Source organism: Dendronephthya gigantea, unplaced genomic scaffold, assembly GCF_004324835.1.
Source record: "Dendronephthya gigantea isolate DGI-Jeju-01 unplaced genomic scaffold, DenGig_1.0 000088F, whole genome shotgun sequence".
NCBI classification, from domain to species: Eukaryota; Metazoa; Cnidaria; class Anthozoa; order Malacalcyonacea; family Nephtheidae; genus Dendronephthya; species Dendronephthya gigantea.
In genome coordinates this window covers 793,738-812,702 of record NW_021163098.1, presented here as the reverse complement: position 1 = coordinate 812,702, position 18,965 = coordinate 793,738, and the positions used below count along the sequence as shown (strand labels likewise).

The window sequence follows — 18,965 nt, the reverse complement described above, 5'->3', positions numbered from 1 at the left end:
GAGTGTTATTTAATTTTGAGCCACCGTTAATTTAAGCTAAACGGGCTTGATACAACCGAACCCTGACTGACTAAGACAGAAAGAAAACGTAGTTTACTGCATGCACGAATGTATTTCTGGTAATAACACTGCCGGAATAATCAGTAACAATGAATGCAAAATCATCTGTATATAATTAAAGATTAGCGTAACGCTGTTACTACTTGTAAAAAAAACGAGAATTGTATCAAGAATATCATCAAATATTGACGTGTTTAAATTTACATTATAATATAACATTTTTAGTACGCGCGTGCTGATTGGTCGAGAAGCGTGTTTCTGTAACTGTATAGAAACACGGGACTTTTCCCGCGGAACTTGACAAGCGAAGTAATGTAATGAGAATTTGTAACTGAATCGGATTACAATATTTGTACAAAATCTTTTTATTGAGTTATATTTCCTGTGTTTCTATACAGTTTTATAAACACTTGTAGGAGTTTGGGCGAACTCGAAATAACGTGGAAAATTCCCATTGATTATTTTTCGTTCTCCCGAACTCCCACGCGTGTTTCTATAACTACTGTATAGAAACACGGAAAATATTTTCTATTTTTTAATTGACATCGTTATCTGTTCTCTATTTACTTTTCTTTTCAACAAATCTAACATTCTTCAGGGAAACGCCGACTCGGCGAATTTAAATTAAGAAAATGAAATTATGCCCGTCAAAATTTTAATGTTCGGAGACACTCACTACAAGCCAAAGGAAAACTTTAGACTAATTTCTTATCTCAGCGGTAAAAAGGAGATTTTCTGAGAGAGTTTACTAAAATTAGTAAAACTGCCAAGTTTGGCTGTAAATTAAGGAAAATATAGCCATGCGAAGTGTTTTTATACTTTTGTTTTACGGCCGGAAGTTTTATCGAGATTGCGTTGATACGTCAATTTCAATGGTATCACAAATACACCAACGAGAAGATCAGCTACAGTTAGAAAAGCAATAAAATACTTATTTGGTTGATGAAGACTTCTTCCTCTCCATGTCACAATCAAGACCAAAGTACTTCCCAAAATAATAAAAAAAGCGATGAAAATTATCATAATTCCGTAGGATAAATTCAACCGCTTAAGGAATTCTTTCCAGTTGGACAAACTGCTGTCGGTCATCCCTGATTGGTTTGAAGTAAGGATAATAATGTAAAAAGATCTTGTATTGTTCGACTCTGCGTTATTTTTTATTACAGACGGAATACGCAGTTTGGCGAATTAAGGAAGTTGTTTCAGCTGCCGTTTGCTGCTAAAAAACAAGTTCATTGAATTTTTCAACGAAGTCTATAAAGAGCTCACTTAGGCATGGCTTCAAGGCCGTAACGGGAATAATTTGCATATTCACATAATAATTATTTCCTATTCATTAAAATTTATCACCTTCAAAATAGAATTGGTCAGACTAATCCTATTTAAGCGCATAGGTACGTTATTCTTGGCCGAACTGAAAAGCAATTAGCTTTGACCTGTTTTTGGATCATCGATCCCTGCATTTACTTTTTCGAGCAAGGAAAAAGAGACTGGGTACGCTTCGCGTCAATTTAGCTACTTATTTCTAGACAGTACTGTAGTAACAAACACGGCAGGAGAAATAAAACATTTACAAAGCCTAAACTGTTGTAAGCATTAATTGTTATTTGAGGACACATATAATTATGTTCACTAACCAAATAAAGAAAAGATATGTAAAACCCTTTCCAAGCAAACCGAGTCGTTTATTTTTACCAGTATCTACAGTACCTTCGAACGTATAATTATACTATCGCGTCATTTGATTAAAAAGACTTTTGAAACCTCCACACCATAATCATTTGATTGAGACAGGCAAAATTGATAGGGTTAACGCACACGCTGTTACGAAATGGAAGTGCACGCATTGTGCTAGAAATACATGCATGCAGCAACCCCTCGCCATTTCCAACGAAGCAAATATTTAACCCTCTAAGTTTATATTATGAAATGACTTTATAAATATGAAGCCGATAGCTGATGTCTCAATTTTTTTGCAAACAAACACATGAAGTCATTTAAAAGGTGAAGTGAAATCACCTACTTTCCTGCTGCATTTTAGCTATGTTGCATGCAGTTTATAGCCTAGACTTTCACAGTTTAAGTGAGAATTAATAATTCACTATAGCTAATAAAACCTTCAAAACATCAAAACAGCACAAATAACTTAAATCCCCAAGCTGTACTAAACGTCGAATGTTGTTTTTCGATTATTGAAATAATGCAGTGATTGCAGTCGACTCTTTAAAAGCTTTAAAGTGATATTTGTTATAATTATCAAAACTAGGAACTACACATTTAAGAACTCGTTTTGAATTTAAAACGATGATGTAAAGCCTCAAATTGTCGCTTAGGTCATCGTAAAACGACATACCAAGCTCATACTCAAATATCTCAATGAAAATAAAATGCATTCTTACCAGTGAATTCGAAATAAACAAAATAGACAGTCATCTACCACTTGTCCACTTCGAGGCCTTCCTTTTCAACGCTAGTGTTGAATTTTTAATCTTTTTCCAGTGTTTATATCACTTTGTTTGATTCCACATTTCATATTTTATTTTTTAAAAAAATTAGTTAAATTGCTGACGTTTTTCATTGCAATACAAACTTTTTGTCTTAGCCAATCAGCAATTTGCTGATGACTAGTCTTTACTCGCTCAAGTTTTGTGCATGCGTGCAAGTACCATGACCATTGAGCGTCCAAGGTTCATGACATTTTGGACAACTTTGGATTCCGCTATGTTTTCCCGGTTCCGGGTGTAATTCCTAATTTCTGGGCGGAATTAGTACCCTCCCACGATGCTCCGCACCGGCTCGGGGATAGAATAGAATGTAGATCTGGTAAACGCTGTTTAATGAGGAATCTTTAGGTACCTCCAACCTTCAATTTGTAATTTTTTTCCAGGCTTTATGTGCTCCTTGGTTTCACTATATTGATTCCACTTTTTCATTTATTTCAAAATATCACTGCGTATTTGCAAGAATAAACTTGCGAATAATTTATTGAATGCTCCACGTTTTCTTTCGCGCTGTATTTTCAATAAATCACAAGATTCTATGAGGAAGAATCTGTTGTTATCTTCTTTGTGCACGTTACGTTATGGCTGACTGTTGTCTTCTTACGTCTGGTCGACGAATTATTCGATGAAAAACACGTTTGAAGGCTTTTCTGTACGTTTGGTCGAGACAGGCGTAAATTATTGGATTGCACATGCTGTTCAGTAATGGAAGTGCACGCATTGTATAAAAGAGAATGTAAATCCCGTGAATGGTGCTTATTGAGGAATTATTACTCACATAAAGCAATGTTGGATGATAAATTGAAAGTAGTATCGTTATAATCCGAGGACACCAGCAACATATGAAAACTCCAACGACAACCAATAACATTTTAATCACTTTTAATTCTTGACGAAATACAGCTTGTCGGCTCGGGTTGTTTATTTGACCCAGTTCCCCGTTTAAGAACATCTTCTGGCGTTTATGAACCACAAGAAAAATGAGAACGTACATAATCATTATGAATATGGTGGGAAGAAAAAACACAATGATTGATAAGAAGGTATAAAATCCTTTGATTTTATTTAGGTCGTTTACACGGCAAGGACCAACACCGCCGTCCAAAATTCCACTGCTGCCTGCAAATGGAGTGGCGGCGTACGTGGCAATGGAAGTAGAAATGAAAACAATCAGGAAAATTATTTTTACTGATCTGGAAGTTGTCATTCGTGATTTATATTGAAGTGGTTTGCTGATTTTAAGATATCGATCAACACTGATGAATGTCAATGTGTAAATGGATGTTGTCAACGCAAAAGTGTCAATCCACACTAAAAAGCGACACAGATGAATTGACATTCCATTTTTCTGTTCAGGATCAAGATTGAGTTGATACAACTTGAATGGTATCACCAACACACCAACGATAAGATCAGCCACAGCCAGAAAAACAATAAAATATTTATTTGGTTGATGAAGACTTCTTTCTCTCCAGGTCACAATCAAGACCAAAGCATTTCCCAGAAGTGTGAAAATGGCGATGAAATTCAACATAATTTCGTAAAATAAAAAAAATCGTTCCGGGAATTTTTCCAATCTATTTGTCATCCCTGATTGATTAGTATAATTAAACTGTATACCACTGATATTCGTTGACAACATTATTTCTGGGCACTATTTAAAATAGATTTAGAAATATAAGTTTAGAAAACGATAGTCAACGCCTGCGGCCAGAAATGTGTACGGGTGTGGCAAAATTTACCTATATCTACACATTTGTACGTTATTTTGTTTCCTTCGAGCATGTTTGAAACTTTTTGCGAACGGCTTACAAGGCCTTTTAGGAAATATTCATGTATTACGAAAGTCGAATTATATAATAACGTTAAGAATTCAAGCAATTTCGTTGTGTCGAGAACCATGAACTACCAGCGGACAGACGCACGGAATGACGTCACAGATAATTTTAACGACTTTATTCAGTCATCTCTTGTTTTATTTTTTGAGCCAATCACATTTTAGCTCGTGTCTTAAGCTAGCCAATCGCATTTCTTCAATCCAATGGCATTTCTTCAATCCTATAAATCATGTACGTGTATAAATCATGTTTGCAAAATTTCTACTTTGACAAGATGAGAACAAAAAATTTTTCGCCCCGGCGGGTCGTGGCCACTTTGTTTTATTATTATCATAAAATAGTCATGTCATACCGTGTGGCTATAACTGAATAGACAACGGTTCAATGTTATCTATTTGTTAAATCATTGCCAAGTACATACAGGTTACACTAAAAATAAGCACATGCAGCAAGCCCTCGCTATTCCAAAACATGCACAAAATCTCCTGTGGTAGCCCGACGTAAACTTTTCATTACTATATGAAATGACGGGAAGCTCACTGAAGGTTGTAATACGACTTTTAAATGAGATGTTTCATTATTTATTTTGAGGTTTACCTGATTACTCTCAAATCCACAACTACAACTCCATGGACTTTAAGTATAATCCTTTATTGACATTTCACACAATCATTTACCAAAAGATAGGAATTGGTTTTTCATATTTTCTTTGCTCTAAACTCAGCAAAAATCGTATATTCCTGAATGATTTAATGAAATTGGTTGGGAGAAAATTGCGTTGGCAAAACCGTTTGTTTAATAAGAGTAGCAAGGATTAATTTAGAAAGTCTTTGTTATTTTGTCTTAGTTATTTATTAATTGAGGACACTCACGTGTGAGTCTGCTTTTTATAATTAAACGTAAAAGAAAAAAGAAAAAAATTAACATATTTCATAGTGCTAGTGCATGTTATTAATTTTTGCTTTGTCTAACAAAAAGAATGTCAAGTGTATAAATTTCGCTCGCACGTGGGGAGTGCATGGGGTCGTGTAGGAGTGCAACGTTACATTGCATTAACTGTTATTAAGATGAAAACAATTGTAAACCTAGGACTGCAATAAGAATAGTGTAACTGGATGGCTCGTAAAATAACCACTATATATAGCTATAGAGAATGTTGATATAAAAATAATGAAATAAAAAGAATTCCGGTTTCTTGTTTGCTGTTAGCAGAATATTTGCATGGACTTTTAGTATTCAATTTACGAATTTTATTATTTTTTTTGTAATCTCCCACCACCAGAGCCTTTGAGAGGCTTTAGGTAAGGCTTTGGTCTCACTGTATTTTTCCAGCTACGCGAAAAAAGACTGTATTGTGACTGCATGGATTTCATTACATGTTACTAAAATTTATCTATTTATAGTGAGAAATTATGTTCTAAAAAATTTTTATTGATTCCACCTCTTTTTAATTTAAAATTTTTATTGCCTATTTGTAGAAAATAATCTTCTAATATTCAACGTTTTCTTAAACGCCGCATTTAATAAACTCATGAGATTATTCAAGGGAGAGTCGGTTTTTAACTTCTCGATGGGCGTAACGCTAATGGTGGCTGTTGTCGGCTTGAATCTGGCCGATGAATTATTCGTTCAAAAAGACGTTTAAAGGCTTCTCTGTATGTTTGGTCGAGACAAGCGTAAATTATTGGATTGCACATGCTGTTCAGTAATGGAAGCGCACGCATTGCATAACCGAAAATTAAGATGAAGTAAAAGGTGTTTAGTGAGGTAACAACAAATGCACTTGAATAAATCGAAAGAAATACTATTATAATCCAAGGACACCAGCAACATATAAAAACTCCAACGACAAGCAGCAGCATTTTTATCACTTTTAAATCTTGACGAAATGCACCTTGTCGGTTCTGATTGTTTATTTCACCCAGTTCCCCATTTAAGAACATCTTCTGTCGTTTATGAGCAATACGAAAAATGAGAACGTACATAATCATTATGAATATGGTGGGAAGCATAAATGCAATGATTGTAAAAAAAGTGTAAAATACTTTAATTTTATCCAGGTCGTTAACATTGTTTATACGGCAAGGACCGACACCGCCGTCCAAAATTCCACTGCTGCCTGCAAATGGAGTGGCGGCGTACGTGGCAATGGAGGATGAAATGAAAACAATCAGGAAAATTATTTTTACTGATCTGGAAGTTGTCATTCGTGATTTATATTGAAGTGGTTTGCTGATTTTGAGATATCGATCAAAACTTATGAATGTCAACGTGTAAATGGATGTTGATAGGGTAAATGTGTCAATCCAAACTAAAAAGCGACACAGATGAATTGACATTGTACGTAGTGATTCAATATCGAGAAGGAGTTTATAAAATCGCAATGGTATCACCAACACACCAACGAGAAGATCAGCCACAGCCAGAAAAGCAATAAAATATTTACTTGGTTGACGAAGACTTCTTTCTCTCCAGGTCACAATCAAGACCAAAGTATTTCCCAAAATAATAAAAAAAGCGATGAAAACTATTATAATTCCGTAGGATAAATTCAGCCGCCTAATGAATTCTATCATGGTGGACAAACTGCTGTCGGTCATCCCTGATTGGTTCGTCTGATCATGCTGTGTACCATTAATATTGGTTGCCAACATTATTGTAAATCTTGGCTCTATTGAAATTACAGAATAAATATCTTTGAATCCGAATAAAGTAGTCAATATATTTACGCTGATGCGCCCGCCAGGGAAAAGTCATTAATAAATTGTATAAAAAGCGTAAGATCAAACAGTGATCAGAAACGCTGGCATGTAAACATGATTTAAGCCCCGTTTACACTACACTCGATTTATTGGCACGGAATGGCTAAAATTATTTCCCGACCCCAATTTTATTAGTGTTCGATGAAAATTATTATAATTCCGTAGGATAAATTCAGCCGCTTAATGAATTCTGTCATGTTGGACAATCTGCTGTCGGTCATCCCTGATTGGTTCCTATGATTATTCTGTGTACCATTGATATTAGTTGCCAACATTATTTCTAAAACTAGCTTTATTGAAATTAAAGGATACAAATTGGAAATGAAAGGTAACATTTTGCGAAATTGTCAATGGTTGTGCCGATGCGGAAATCTTACAGACATGCAGGGTACGTAATTTGCTTCCCGTAGGCATAACTTAAAGTTTGTAGAAATACTGACAAAGCCATAGAATATGTTCAAGAATTACGGATTTTGATCATTTGTCTCTGAAGCACGAACGTTTGTAACTAAATGATTGGCAAGTGGTTGGGGGAAGAAAAGTCGAGTAAATTTGTAAATTGAGTAAGTTGAGCTGGTTCACAGTTTTTTATAGGGAAAACTGTAAACTTAAAAATCTAATTATTCCAAGCTTTACATGCAATGAAAGCGGCAATGGTTACTATATTCACAGCTACAGTAAATACTAAATAGGAAAACCTTATTGTGCTGCCAAGTTCTAATTTTTCGTCTATTTACCTTCTCACAAACACATAATAATTTGAAATATATCTCGGAGACTCGTGATTCTGACCAGTTCGTTACGATCAAATCTCCTTAAAGGTTTTAGTCTCTTGGTATTTTCCTGGTATAGGCTCTCCTCGCTTGTAGCTTGGTGCTTGCGAAAGGCTTGTGTTATCAACTAAGACTGTCTGCTTTTACGCACCCGGCTGTTCTCAAAAGGTGATTATTTTTCTTCAATAAACGAGATACTTGTCATGACGTTTCAATAAAAACGACTGTGCTTTTATTGCATCACCAATTGATCACAATCAAGGTTCTGTCAAAATAGTCATATAATATTTAGCTATGTATTCTTCAATGTAAATCGTGACAGTTTACCGCCATGTTTATTTCATTGCTATTAAATGTACGTTAAGTATATAAACTATTTATAGCAGGAGTCGGCTGAATAAGAGTATGAACGTTTAATTCAAATTAATAAAGACCCTCGACTGTCAATATACTGCTTACATAATTAAAAATTTCATTATACAACAAAAATTAATTTGGATAAAGGAGAATGAAACGAAAACCATCAGAAAGATTATTTCCGTTGGTAGTTTGGTACTTCCTATAAAGGCTTGTATTTTAGACAACGACTTGTTCTTCCAGTTCTCAAAAGATACGTTTTTTAATATTATAATTATAATGATACTGGTCATAACGTTTCGATCAATAAGTAATGTGCTTTTATTGCATAGTCAATTCAATAATTATCAAGTCTCTGTCAATAGTAGTACTCAGTATTTCAAACGTTAAACGACACTACTATATATGTCTCCTTGCATGTACATCTTGTTACCCCCTCATTTTAAGCTCCTATGGACAACAACAACACCCTTAGTATAATCCTAGTATATATAGTGTAATCCTTTCGTATAGGATTTCCAAAAATAGATCGCAAAAAAAAGAACTCCTCTTTTCCCCTGCCGCCCGCTTGTTTTGTAAACAATGTAAAAAATGTGTTAAGATAGAAATTTTGGAAGGGCTGACTTTATTGTAGCCTGATGAAAAAGCGACCGCGAATTAAAACATTCTTAAAATGAGCAGTTTTCTGTAAGATTAATTTAAAAGTTTTCATTAAAAAAGATAAGGAAAGTAAAATTAATATACTATAAATAATCAAACTTTCATTAACGGAAATGAAGAAAATTACCGAGGAAAAACGACAATGATATTAATTTATATTTAAAAATTATTGGTTACTTTGTCTTACAGAAAGAATGACGCGCTCGATCCCTCCACTCGATAAAGTGAAGCTTCTGTAAGTGAGAGACATTTATCAAACCAATTTGATATTCCTTATTCACCATGCATTTGTAAAACTTTTAAATTATATTCGGCGATATTTCGCGTGAAGCATGGTATATCTCAAAAAGTAATAGGCCACACCCAGAAAATTTTCAGATTTCTTAAAGTCTAGGACAACATTTCCTGCATGTAAATTTTAGCTGGCTTTTTTCTTTATTGTAATCTGATAAAAACTATCAGGTAAACCTATTTCGCAAACAATTTGTTTCGATTCGAGGTCACTTCAAACTGAGTATGCAAAAAATGTTCTCGAAAACAAGAACTTGCGCTTAATGACAGGTCAGATGAAAACTGAAGACGATTGTTAGCTTTCCGGTATGGTCCCAAAGCTACTGCATGTGTTGGCTTCTTGAGTCTGGTCGACACATCATTCGCTGAAAAAGACGTTTGAAGGCTTCTCTGTATGTTTGGTCGAACCAGGCATAAATGACAGGATTGCACATGCTGTTCAGTAATGGAAGTGCGCGTATTACAACAAATGCTATGTAATATCTGTAACTAACACCATATATATATGGATGATAAAACGACAGCAAAATCGTTAGAATCCACGGAGACCAGCAACATATAAAAACTCCAACAACAACCAACAACATTTTAATCACTTTTATATCTTGACGAAGTGCAGCTCGTCGATTTTGATTGTTTATTTGGCCCAGTTCCCCGTTTAAAAACGTCTTCTGTCGTTTATGAGCAACAAGAAAAATGAAAACGTACATAATCAGCATGAATATGGTGGGAAGAAAAAACACAATGATTGATAAAAAAGTGAAAAATACTTTGCTTCGGTCGTCAAGATGGATTAAAATGCAAGGACCAACGCCATTTTCTAAAAGTGCAATGTTTCCAGGATGTGGAGCAGCGGCGTACGTGGCAATGGACGATGAAATGAAAACAATGAGGAATATTATTTTTACTAATCTGGAAGTTGTCATTCGTGATTTATATTGAAGTGGCTTGCTGATTTTGAGATATCGATCAAAACTGATGAAGTTAAGTGTGCAGATAGATGTTGTTAGCGCAAATGTGTCAATCCACGCTGAAAAGCGACAGAGGTGAACTGACATTGCATTTTTCTGTTCAGCATCAAGACTGAGTTGATACAATTTCAATGGTATCACAACAAATCCAACGATAAGATCAGCCCCAGCCAGAAAAGCGATAAAGTATTTATTTGGTTGATGAAGACTTCTTTCTTTCCAGGTCACAATCAACACCAAAATATTTCCAAAGAATGTGAAGATGGCGATTAAAACTAACAAAGATACGTGATACGGAAGAGATTGTTTCTCGTGTGCTAACACGTATGTCCACTTGTTAATATCTGTCGTCCTGACTGATTTGTGAAGTTATCAGTGGCCATGATACTTTTTCAAACGCTCGATTACACTGGTTCTAAATTAAAAAAAAAAATTCAACCACGTTAATCCTCGTTTAACAAAAGGCAGCAATAATTGGTCGTGCATAACACATGCAGATAGTAAAGATTCAGTGAATTGTCTGAAAGTTATCATAGATTTTCGAAATGAATATGCTTGGGTGCGATCATAATAATGTTTCTTTAAAACAAAACAAACCCTGGATAAAAGCACAAAATTATGCGATTCTAATTTAGAGAAAATTTGAATTTCTGTTTTGTCTCTCGCTATGTAAAATATGCAACAATTATCGATGAAAATTTGAGCGGATGAAATCATGAAAATTTAGGCCGATGCCAAATCGATTATTTTCTTGAAGAAATTTCTAAGACTTCAGCAAGCATGATTTGTAGAACTGTTTCTTCCGCTAGCTGCCCTGGTAGTGGATGCATTCTGGTTTAATGCCATGGTGGAGGAACAAAATGGGTTGGTCCTTACATGATTGAATGACATTGTGCTTTACGCCATTATTAAAAATGAAAAGCTCTTGTAAAATTACAGAACATAAACTGATATACAAAGGTCCAATAAAGGCTATTATTAATATATTATTTAACAACTAAGCAACACAAACTGTGAGGAAGGACAACCTTGAAAGCTGACTTTACCTGTATTTATCATTGAATATCCACCAGGTAATATTTGGAATCTCTTCCCTGACTTCCGCCAGTCAAACTCTTATATATTCATCGTCTGTTTTTACATCAGACTTTTCAGCTACAATAGATTTCAGCTGACTGACCGACGGTCTTTGTAATAATTTATGGCTTCGCTTCACCATCAGTCAAACCCCGATGAAGTTACGTTATTGGATAACGTCCTATTATCAACTATTTCGTTTTAACGTTCGTTGACATTATAATAAAATGAGTAACTCAAAAAATATTTATTCATCACTGTAATCAATCTCTCTTTTATTAACAATGAACGTTTATTAAGAACAATATTTTTCAGTTCGACATTGCATAGTTTGCTTTTCTATGTTTGGTACAGATTAACATTCATTTCATTTTGCCAAAAGGAACATGGATTTTGCTATTACAACAATAATACCTAGGATTTAGGTAATAAATGTATCGTCATTATATTATATATGATAAAACGCGCTACATTTAACCAATCAGAAATGACAGGGGAAAATTCTTTAATATAACGTTAAACCAATATGCTCAATAGCTGAGATAATCAATTCCTACTTTAAATTACAACGAGCTCGAATTAACGCCGCATTAGCAGCTGAATTTAATCGACACCCAAGATTATTGATGTTTATATGAATCTCATTTCTAATTCATATTTGTCCATTTCTGTTCTGCTCTTAATTGAATAAAATGCTACTGAATAATTAACACAAGTCCAAATTTCTTTCTAAATTCGTATTTTGCAATCTGTGGCCTGCCGCCTGCCTGTGAAATGGCCATTTTGAGACTGAAACTATAAACACCAGGTTTTATTTAGGGGCCGTTCACACTAGCCATTTAGATCGATCCGAGATCGATTTGGAGCCAATTGGGCCAAATGTGGACGGTGGAAAACGAGCCGAAACCGAATCGAGATCGAATAGAGTGCAACAGTCGATAAAACCGCAAGTTTAGGACATGTCGTCACCATCACTTTGAAATTAAATTACATGTTTTTTGAGTATAACTAATGCGAAGTGCATTTTCCTACCATGAAATTGACTCTGTTTTGACACCCTGGAATTTTAATCTTGTTTGACATATTTTGAGATATATCTCGGCAAAAATCAATAAGAAGTTAATTCATATATAGAAAACAAATTATAACATTGACGTAGAATCGAACGTTAGGTTCTTATAGTTGATTGCATGGTCATCGCACTATTCGGTGAAAAAGACGTTTGAAAGATTCTCTGTATGTTTTGTCCAGACAGGCATAAATAATTGGATTGCACATACTGTTAAGTAAAGGAAGTATGCTTATTACAAAAAATGTTATATAATATCCGTGGCCAACACCAAGTACATTTCCATAATAAAACATCACCAACATCACAATAGCCCACGGACCCCAGCAACATATGAAAACTCCAACGACAACCAATAACATTTTAATCACTTTTAGATCTTGACGAAATGAGCCACGTTGGTTCTGATTGTTTATTTGACCCAGTTCCCCATTTAGGAACATCTTCTTTCGTTTATGAGCAACAAGAAAAATGAGAACGTACATAATCATTATGATTATGGAGGGAAGAAAAAAACCACCAATTGATAAAAAGGTGAACAATCCTTTCATTTCATTCAATACCTTGGTTCGTAATTTGCAGGGACCGACGCCATTCACCAAGTGTCCAATGCCCCTGAATGAAGGGTGACGGGCGTATGTTGCAATGAAAGTTGAAATGATAAGAATTAGGAAAATTATTTTTACTGATCTGGAAGTTGTCATTCGTGATTTATATTGAAGTGGTTTACTGATTTTGAGATATCGATCAAAACTGATGAATGTCAACGTGTAAATTGATATTGTGAAAGCAAAGGTGTCAATCCACACTAAAAATCTACACAGATGAAGAGACATTGTACTTAGTGATTCATGATCTAGATTGTGTTGGTACAATTTCAATGGTATCAGCAACACACCAACGAGAAGATCAGCCACAGCCAGAAAAGCAATAAAATATTTATTTGGTTGATGAAGACCTCTTTCCCTCCAGGTCACAATCAAGACTAAGGTATTTCCTAGAAGTGTGAAGATGGCGATGAAAACCAAGATAATGAGGTAGCAAAGAGCAATTTGTTCCTGAAAGTCCAAGTCCAAGTTCATCCTTCCAGCATATAGTTCTTGACATCAATGTCATGGAAAAAACTTCAACTTTTCATTTAAAGATCGAGCGACGTTTACTTCTCACCGAACTGAAATAAAATTTACATTAACATGTTTTTAGGTCCAAACTACTTGCAATTTGGAACGCATACGGCAGATGCTCTTTTAAATAAGGTGATGCACCACAAAATGATGTAGAGAATACTGTGCCATACTGGACCAGGCAGATCATTTCTGTCCTCATACAATCGGTATAGTTAATAATCAAACGAGCCCTGGCAGCTGCTCGATCGTTTTATTTAAATCCCGGTAAAAAAATTTACATTAAATTTCGAAGCGTCTGTGCACGAATGATTTAGGATAGAAATATAGGCACAATTTTCAATATGATCTGCATGGTTATGGAGTTAAAATAATTGTACAAAAGAGCAAATATATACCTAGAACACATGAAGCTTTTCTTTTTCTATAATCCGAAAATCAACATGATTTTTCGAACGAATTTGAACTGAAACTAAGAATGAAAGTCTTTATAATTTGAGCTGGATAATTCAATAGCACCATGCAGCATTTTACCTTCTAGTTTATATCGCTAATATTCCCACTTTCTTTCCCCTCTGAGTTAAAATTCAGATGTTGACGATGTTCAAGGTTTTACAAACCGGTGTATACTTTCAGCTGCACGACGGCTTTAATGAAGCTACAACATGATCGTAAGTTGATTATTAATGTTTCAGTAAGTATTGCAGAAAGTAATAAAATCCAGATGAAGGTTCCATCAATACTGACATGTTGTTGACAATTAAAACATAGATTATATTTCATTTAATGCCTAAATGAAACCTGGCTCAGGGATGACGCTCTTGAATTTTATAATTTGCTTTCTCATAACTAGACGAGAAATGCATTTTGTACAAACAAAGGCTTTCAACTGACATATGCCTTCCTCGTGAAGAAACGTGTTTAAAAGGAATTTAGATAAATTATTATATAATTTAATCTGGCATCAAATGTGGTATAACAACTGCCTAAATAGACAAAACACTTCTCGACGTTTCGACCTGAGGGCCTTCGTCAGGAAAGTTAGTAAGACTAACTGTCCTGACTAAAGCCCTCTAACTCCTAATACTAACTCTCCCGACGAAGGCCCTCAGGTCGAAACGTCGAGAAGTGTTTTGTCTATTTAGGCAGTTGTTATACCACATTTGATGCTAAGTTGTTTGAAGACGCTGCCACGCTGCCTCTTGGTTATATTGGAATATAATCTGGCGGCTTTCATTTGTTAACCAACATCGGTTTCGAAACTATTGTATTCACGGATTCTAGAGATCATTTCTGGAAAAGTCTCATTGTCAGACAACGCATAGTTTTATATCATAAGGTACGTTCGGTTGGTGTTTTAAGTCACCAGCAGATTTTGTAAAAACTATTCTTATCATTCACACAGGTTGATCAATCTGGGGCAAAATTCAAATCGGCATGCATATAAATTATACGGTAATACATCGCCTTAAATCTATAGGATTAAGCATAAAAAAGCACTTTTATTTGAAAAATCATACAAGAATTTGGAATATTCTTTTAAAAAATAGATTAAAAATCTAAACTCAGTTTATTAACAATGACACTGTGACCATTTATAAGTTACCGTTCGTCTTCATCCTGTCCATTGCCCAGCGGAACAAAACCTTTTCCACCGCATCTTTCACAGTATGTGTTATTCTTTCTCTTTCCCCAAATATGGTCGATACAATACTTTAGAGGAGGCTTGGTCGAGCCTTTCTCATCTTGCTCTGGTCCAACCAGAGCTAGCACGGTGGTGAAGAATACCAGGGAGAACAAGATTGAGAGCCCGATGGTGCAAAACATGAAAATTCCAAATTGAAAAAAGAAAACAATTTTCGCTCCCAGCAAAAACCGACGCCCGAGTGTAGAACAAGCGCCTGAGAGAACTGAGATTCCAACATGGGTAAGGGTGTGACGGACCTTAGTCAGCCGATCTTGACCAACTAGGTCCATGTAACCTTCTGCCAAATGAACCACATAGTCAACTGCGAGACGACGACTAATGTGAGATTCAGTGATTCGAGAACTCCGAGCTTCCAGCCAATCATTGCGATTATACCAAGTACGGAGCATGTGATCAGGGAAATGGTCAACGAAGCAAGAGTTCCAACTATGATATTCGTTGTTGCCATAACAAGAACGACAAAGGACGAAAACAGACCAATTAAAATGCCTGTAATTGCACTTCGCACTAAAATCTAAAAACCAAAAGGTAAATTAATAAATTATAACAATTATGCAGTAAGGGCATATTCAGCAAGTATCTACCAACTTAAAAAATCAAACACCTTAATAGGGACGTTCCCAAAATGTGCTTGAGTGTCATGATCTGAGCCTTATAGGAAGTGAATGTTAAACGAGTTCTATTGGTAAATTAAACATGATCGTATAAAATTATTTAAATTCCTGTTTAAACCCAGTGGTCTTCAAACTTTTCCCAAAAGGAGAAATGAGAGAACTGGTAGCTCATTATATAATTATATGCTTTGAAAAGTCTCGTAAAGTGTAGTTACCTCTTGAACTTTTAACCAATGCCATGCATTGTTAATCCCTACTGTTGCTTGAAAACCGTTGGCACATGATGGCGGCATCTCTTTCATCTGAAATCAGAGAACAGGTTGAAGTTTTTATGGAAGATCGTTACGAAATAAAATCATCAACAATTGGAGTATATCAGGGCACTTTCTTCAGGCAACTGAACAAAAAATTAATGTATTTATACCATAGAACAATAGAAGCTCTACGTAATATATATATATATTTATACCATAGAACAATAGAAGCTCTTGTAATGCGCAGAAACAAAAAGAGCACCTTCGATTTTACAATGGTGTTTGCAGCTGCATTAGCTTCTCCGAAAAGCCGGTTTTCATTACAAAAAGGGCACTTTTTGATCCCTTGAAAACTTTTTGGGGGCACGTGCCACCCCCCCCCCCTCTGTCCCTCCGGTTCCTATGCTCCTCCCAAACCAGCAGAGTACGCATGAGCATCAGTAATGACAGAGCTTAAATTACACAACAATGTTTTACTGCTTTGCCCAAACTCATTTGAACTAAATAGGGTTAACTTTGTTTCTCTATATACAGCTACTGAAATATGATTTAACCTTTTCGTTAACAAAGTCCTCCCAATTATTGTAGATTGGTAATCCATCTTTGTAGGATAGGGAAGAAGGGTCCAATGTTGTGTTCAGTGCAATGGCCATAAACTTTAAACGATGACCGTACTTATTTCCTAAGAAATATAAGATGTAATGAACGTTAGACCCGTGAAAACTGTTCTTTGAGAATGAATGTTTATAATTCATCTACCGGTAACTGCTTTAATAGGCAGCTTTAGCTGTGGCTACGAGTACGAGTACGACTGAGAGATTCGTCATTCTCGCGTGCTGTTTGCTTACGCCATCAGCCAAAACTCGTAGTCGCCGAGCTTTTGAGTACGAGTTTCTTGATAAATTTCGTACTCGAAAGCCCAACGACTACGAGTTTTGGCTGATGGCGTAAGCAAACAACGCGCGAAAATGACGAATCTCTTACTCGTAGTCACTGCTAAAGCTCTCTAATAAAAGTTCAGACTACCAAAACCGATATATTTAATCTCATTTTAAAAAAATCCAAATGAAATCGCTCAAAATGAAGAAACAAGGTTGATTAAACAAACAGCTAGCTTACAACCTCTCGTTGTTGTGCTTTACAATTTCTTGCTGTTTTTTTCTCATAATTTAATTGATCACCTTGAATGAGATTCTTTGATCCTTTTTCCATGCTGGTATCTAGAGTTCCTCCAATCAATGGACTATACACTTTAAAATCGTAACTATTTGCGTACTCGGGGGATTTACCATCAAAAATAAAAAATCCAAGCGCCACCTCAAAAAACCTGTAGTATGTATCTGGCAACAAGGAGACGTTAAAAAGTTGAGGATTAGCGATCATTAATTGTCGTATTTTTTCTCCACTTGTAGGAAGACTGAAATCAGATCCATCAGGATATTTCGACTTGTTACTTTCAATCTGGAACAAAAGATCACTAGTGCATGAAGTTTTAAAAGAATATCTCAGTTACTCAGTTTATTATTATTCAAAAACATTTATTATTTTTGCACACAGATTATAAATTCAGCTAGAAGCTAAATGGCAAATACAGCCTCGTATACATAAATATTTCCCAGAAAAAATAGGATATTTTGTGATTCCGGACCTTTACGAAGGTGACCGGAACTGTCGAAATCGGATAAAGCCCGTTCTCTTCCAAAATACTCTTTACCTTATATATTCTTTACCTTAATACAAAGATACTGTCTACAACTACATATTCAGTGCATAATATTCAAGTTGACTCATTCAAGAGAGATGTAAGAGTGTTATATTTAATTTTGACTTATCCACCGTTTAAGTTAATCGGGCTTGATACAACCGGCTCCTAGTAGCCAAGTTACCGAACCTATATAGCCACATTATGTTTATTCAAATATTCAGTTCTGCCCGACGGATTTCATTTGTAGGTGCAATAGCTTATAAAAAAGACGTCAGTTGGGCAAAACTGAACAATTATATGAATTAACAAACCACCTCCCACCCCTTAATTAATTATCGTTCTAGTTACGCCGCTGAACAAAATTCGGCAATGCGATCGCTGAGCGAAGTTGCAACCATGCAGCGAGTTTTTTCTTCGCTATCAAGAACTTTCAAAAAAATTAATTTCCAAAAGTTGATGACACTGAGATGAACCTTTAAAAATTAACAAATAATCTGAAAGGTTGCTCTGTGGAAACAAACGTAACACATACCGTCAACCACTCATCCAGTCTTTCGAAAATACACTGTACTTCAACCTTTCCGGTGACTTCACTTCGTCGTAGTCTTAGATCATACTCTTGTTCGCTTCGTAAATTTTGAAGATCATCACAAAATGTCTACAATGTGGTGAATAATTATTAGAGTTAATTAAAATTTTCGCTAACTTGTTTGTGTTTATGAATGTTTCAGGGAGGATAAAGGCTCTGTTACAACTTGCAATTTTCAGTGCAATGTTACTTTTGAGAGATGTATGTAAAAAATTTGGCAACTACGTAACTTTCATGTTTCCCACGCTCCGTGTACCTTTCTTACACTTACGTTTCCTACAATCCATAGGAAACAACAGTGACTTTAACAGCATGCACATGCGCAACTCCGGTTGTTTTTCTCTTTCGTTTCTCATAACACATAAAATTTTCAAAAAAAGGGTGCAGTTCTTGTATATTAATGAGGTTCATGCAGATTGCCAAGTCAAAAGACTGGATTACGCGGGATCTCTAATCTGGGAAGAAGTGATGCTCCTTTCACAATAATATTCAATTGTATTGTACGTAACCTTGCCCAGTTTAGAATAGTAGATTCATTAGGTTGAAATTTCTTCAAGGGGTGAGGCCCGGGCAGCTATCCCCTCTTTCCCTTTGCTGTGTAAGCCTGTTCTG

At 35.5% G+C, this 18,965-nt stretch overlaps 3 protein-coding genes across 3 annotated transcripts; all 3 read right to left on the bottom strand.

Annotated features, from left to right (window-relative positions):
- Window positions 1-3,135: 3,135 nt before the first annotated feature.
- On the bottom strand, window positions 3,136-4,095 carry LOC114533256 (alpha-2B adrenergic receptor-like). Its single transcript, XM_028554758.1, has one exon. It carries the CDS (start codon window positions 4,093-4,095, stop codon window positions 3,136-3,138), a length of 960 nt encoding a protein of 319 aa, XP_028410559.1.
- Window positions 4,096-5,958: 1,863 nt separating this feature from the next.
- Window positions 5,959-7,053, bottom strand: LOC114533255 (octopamine receptor Oamb-like). Its single transcript, XM_028554757.1, has one exon. It carries the CDS (start codon window positions 7,051-7,053, stop codon window positions 5,959-5,961), a length of 1,095 nt encoding a protein of 364 aa, XP_028410558.1.
- A 2,509-nt stretch (window positions 7,054-9,562) lies between these two features.
- Window positions 9,563-13,441, bottom strand: LOC114533254 (trace amine-associated receptor 7e-like). Its single transcript, XM_028554756.1, has 4 exons — window positions 12,923-13,441; window positions 11,651-11,686; window positions 11,090-11,210; window positions 9,563-10,569 (listed from the first exon to the last, which is right to left on the bottom strand). The coding sequence occupies exons 1-4, from the start codon at window positions 13,439-13,441 to the stop codon at window positions 9,563-9,565; spliced, it is 1,683 nt and encodes a 560-aa protein (XP_028410557.1).
- Between the last annotated feature and the right edge of the window lie 5,524 nt (window positions 13,442-18,965).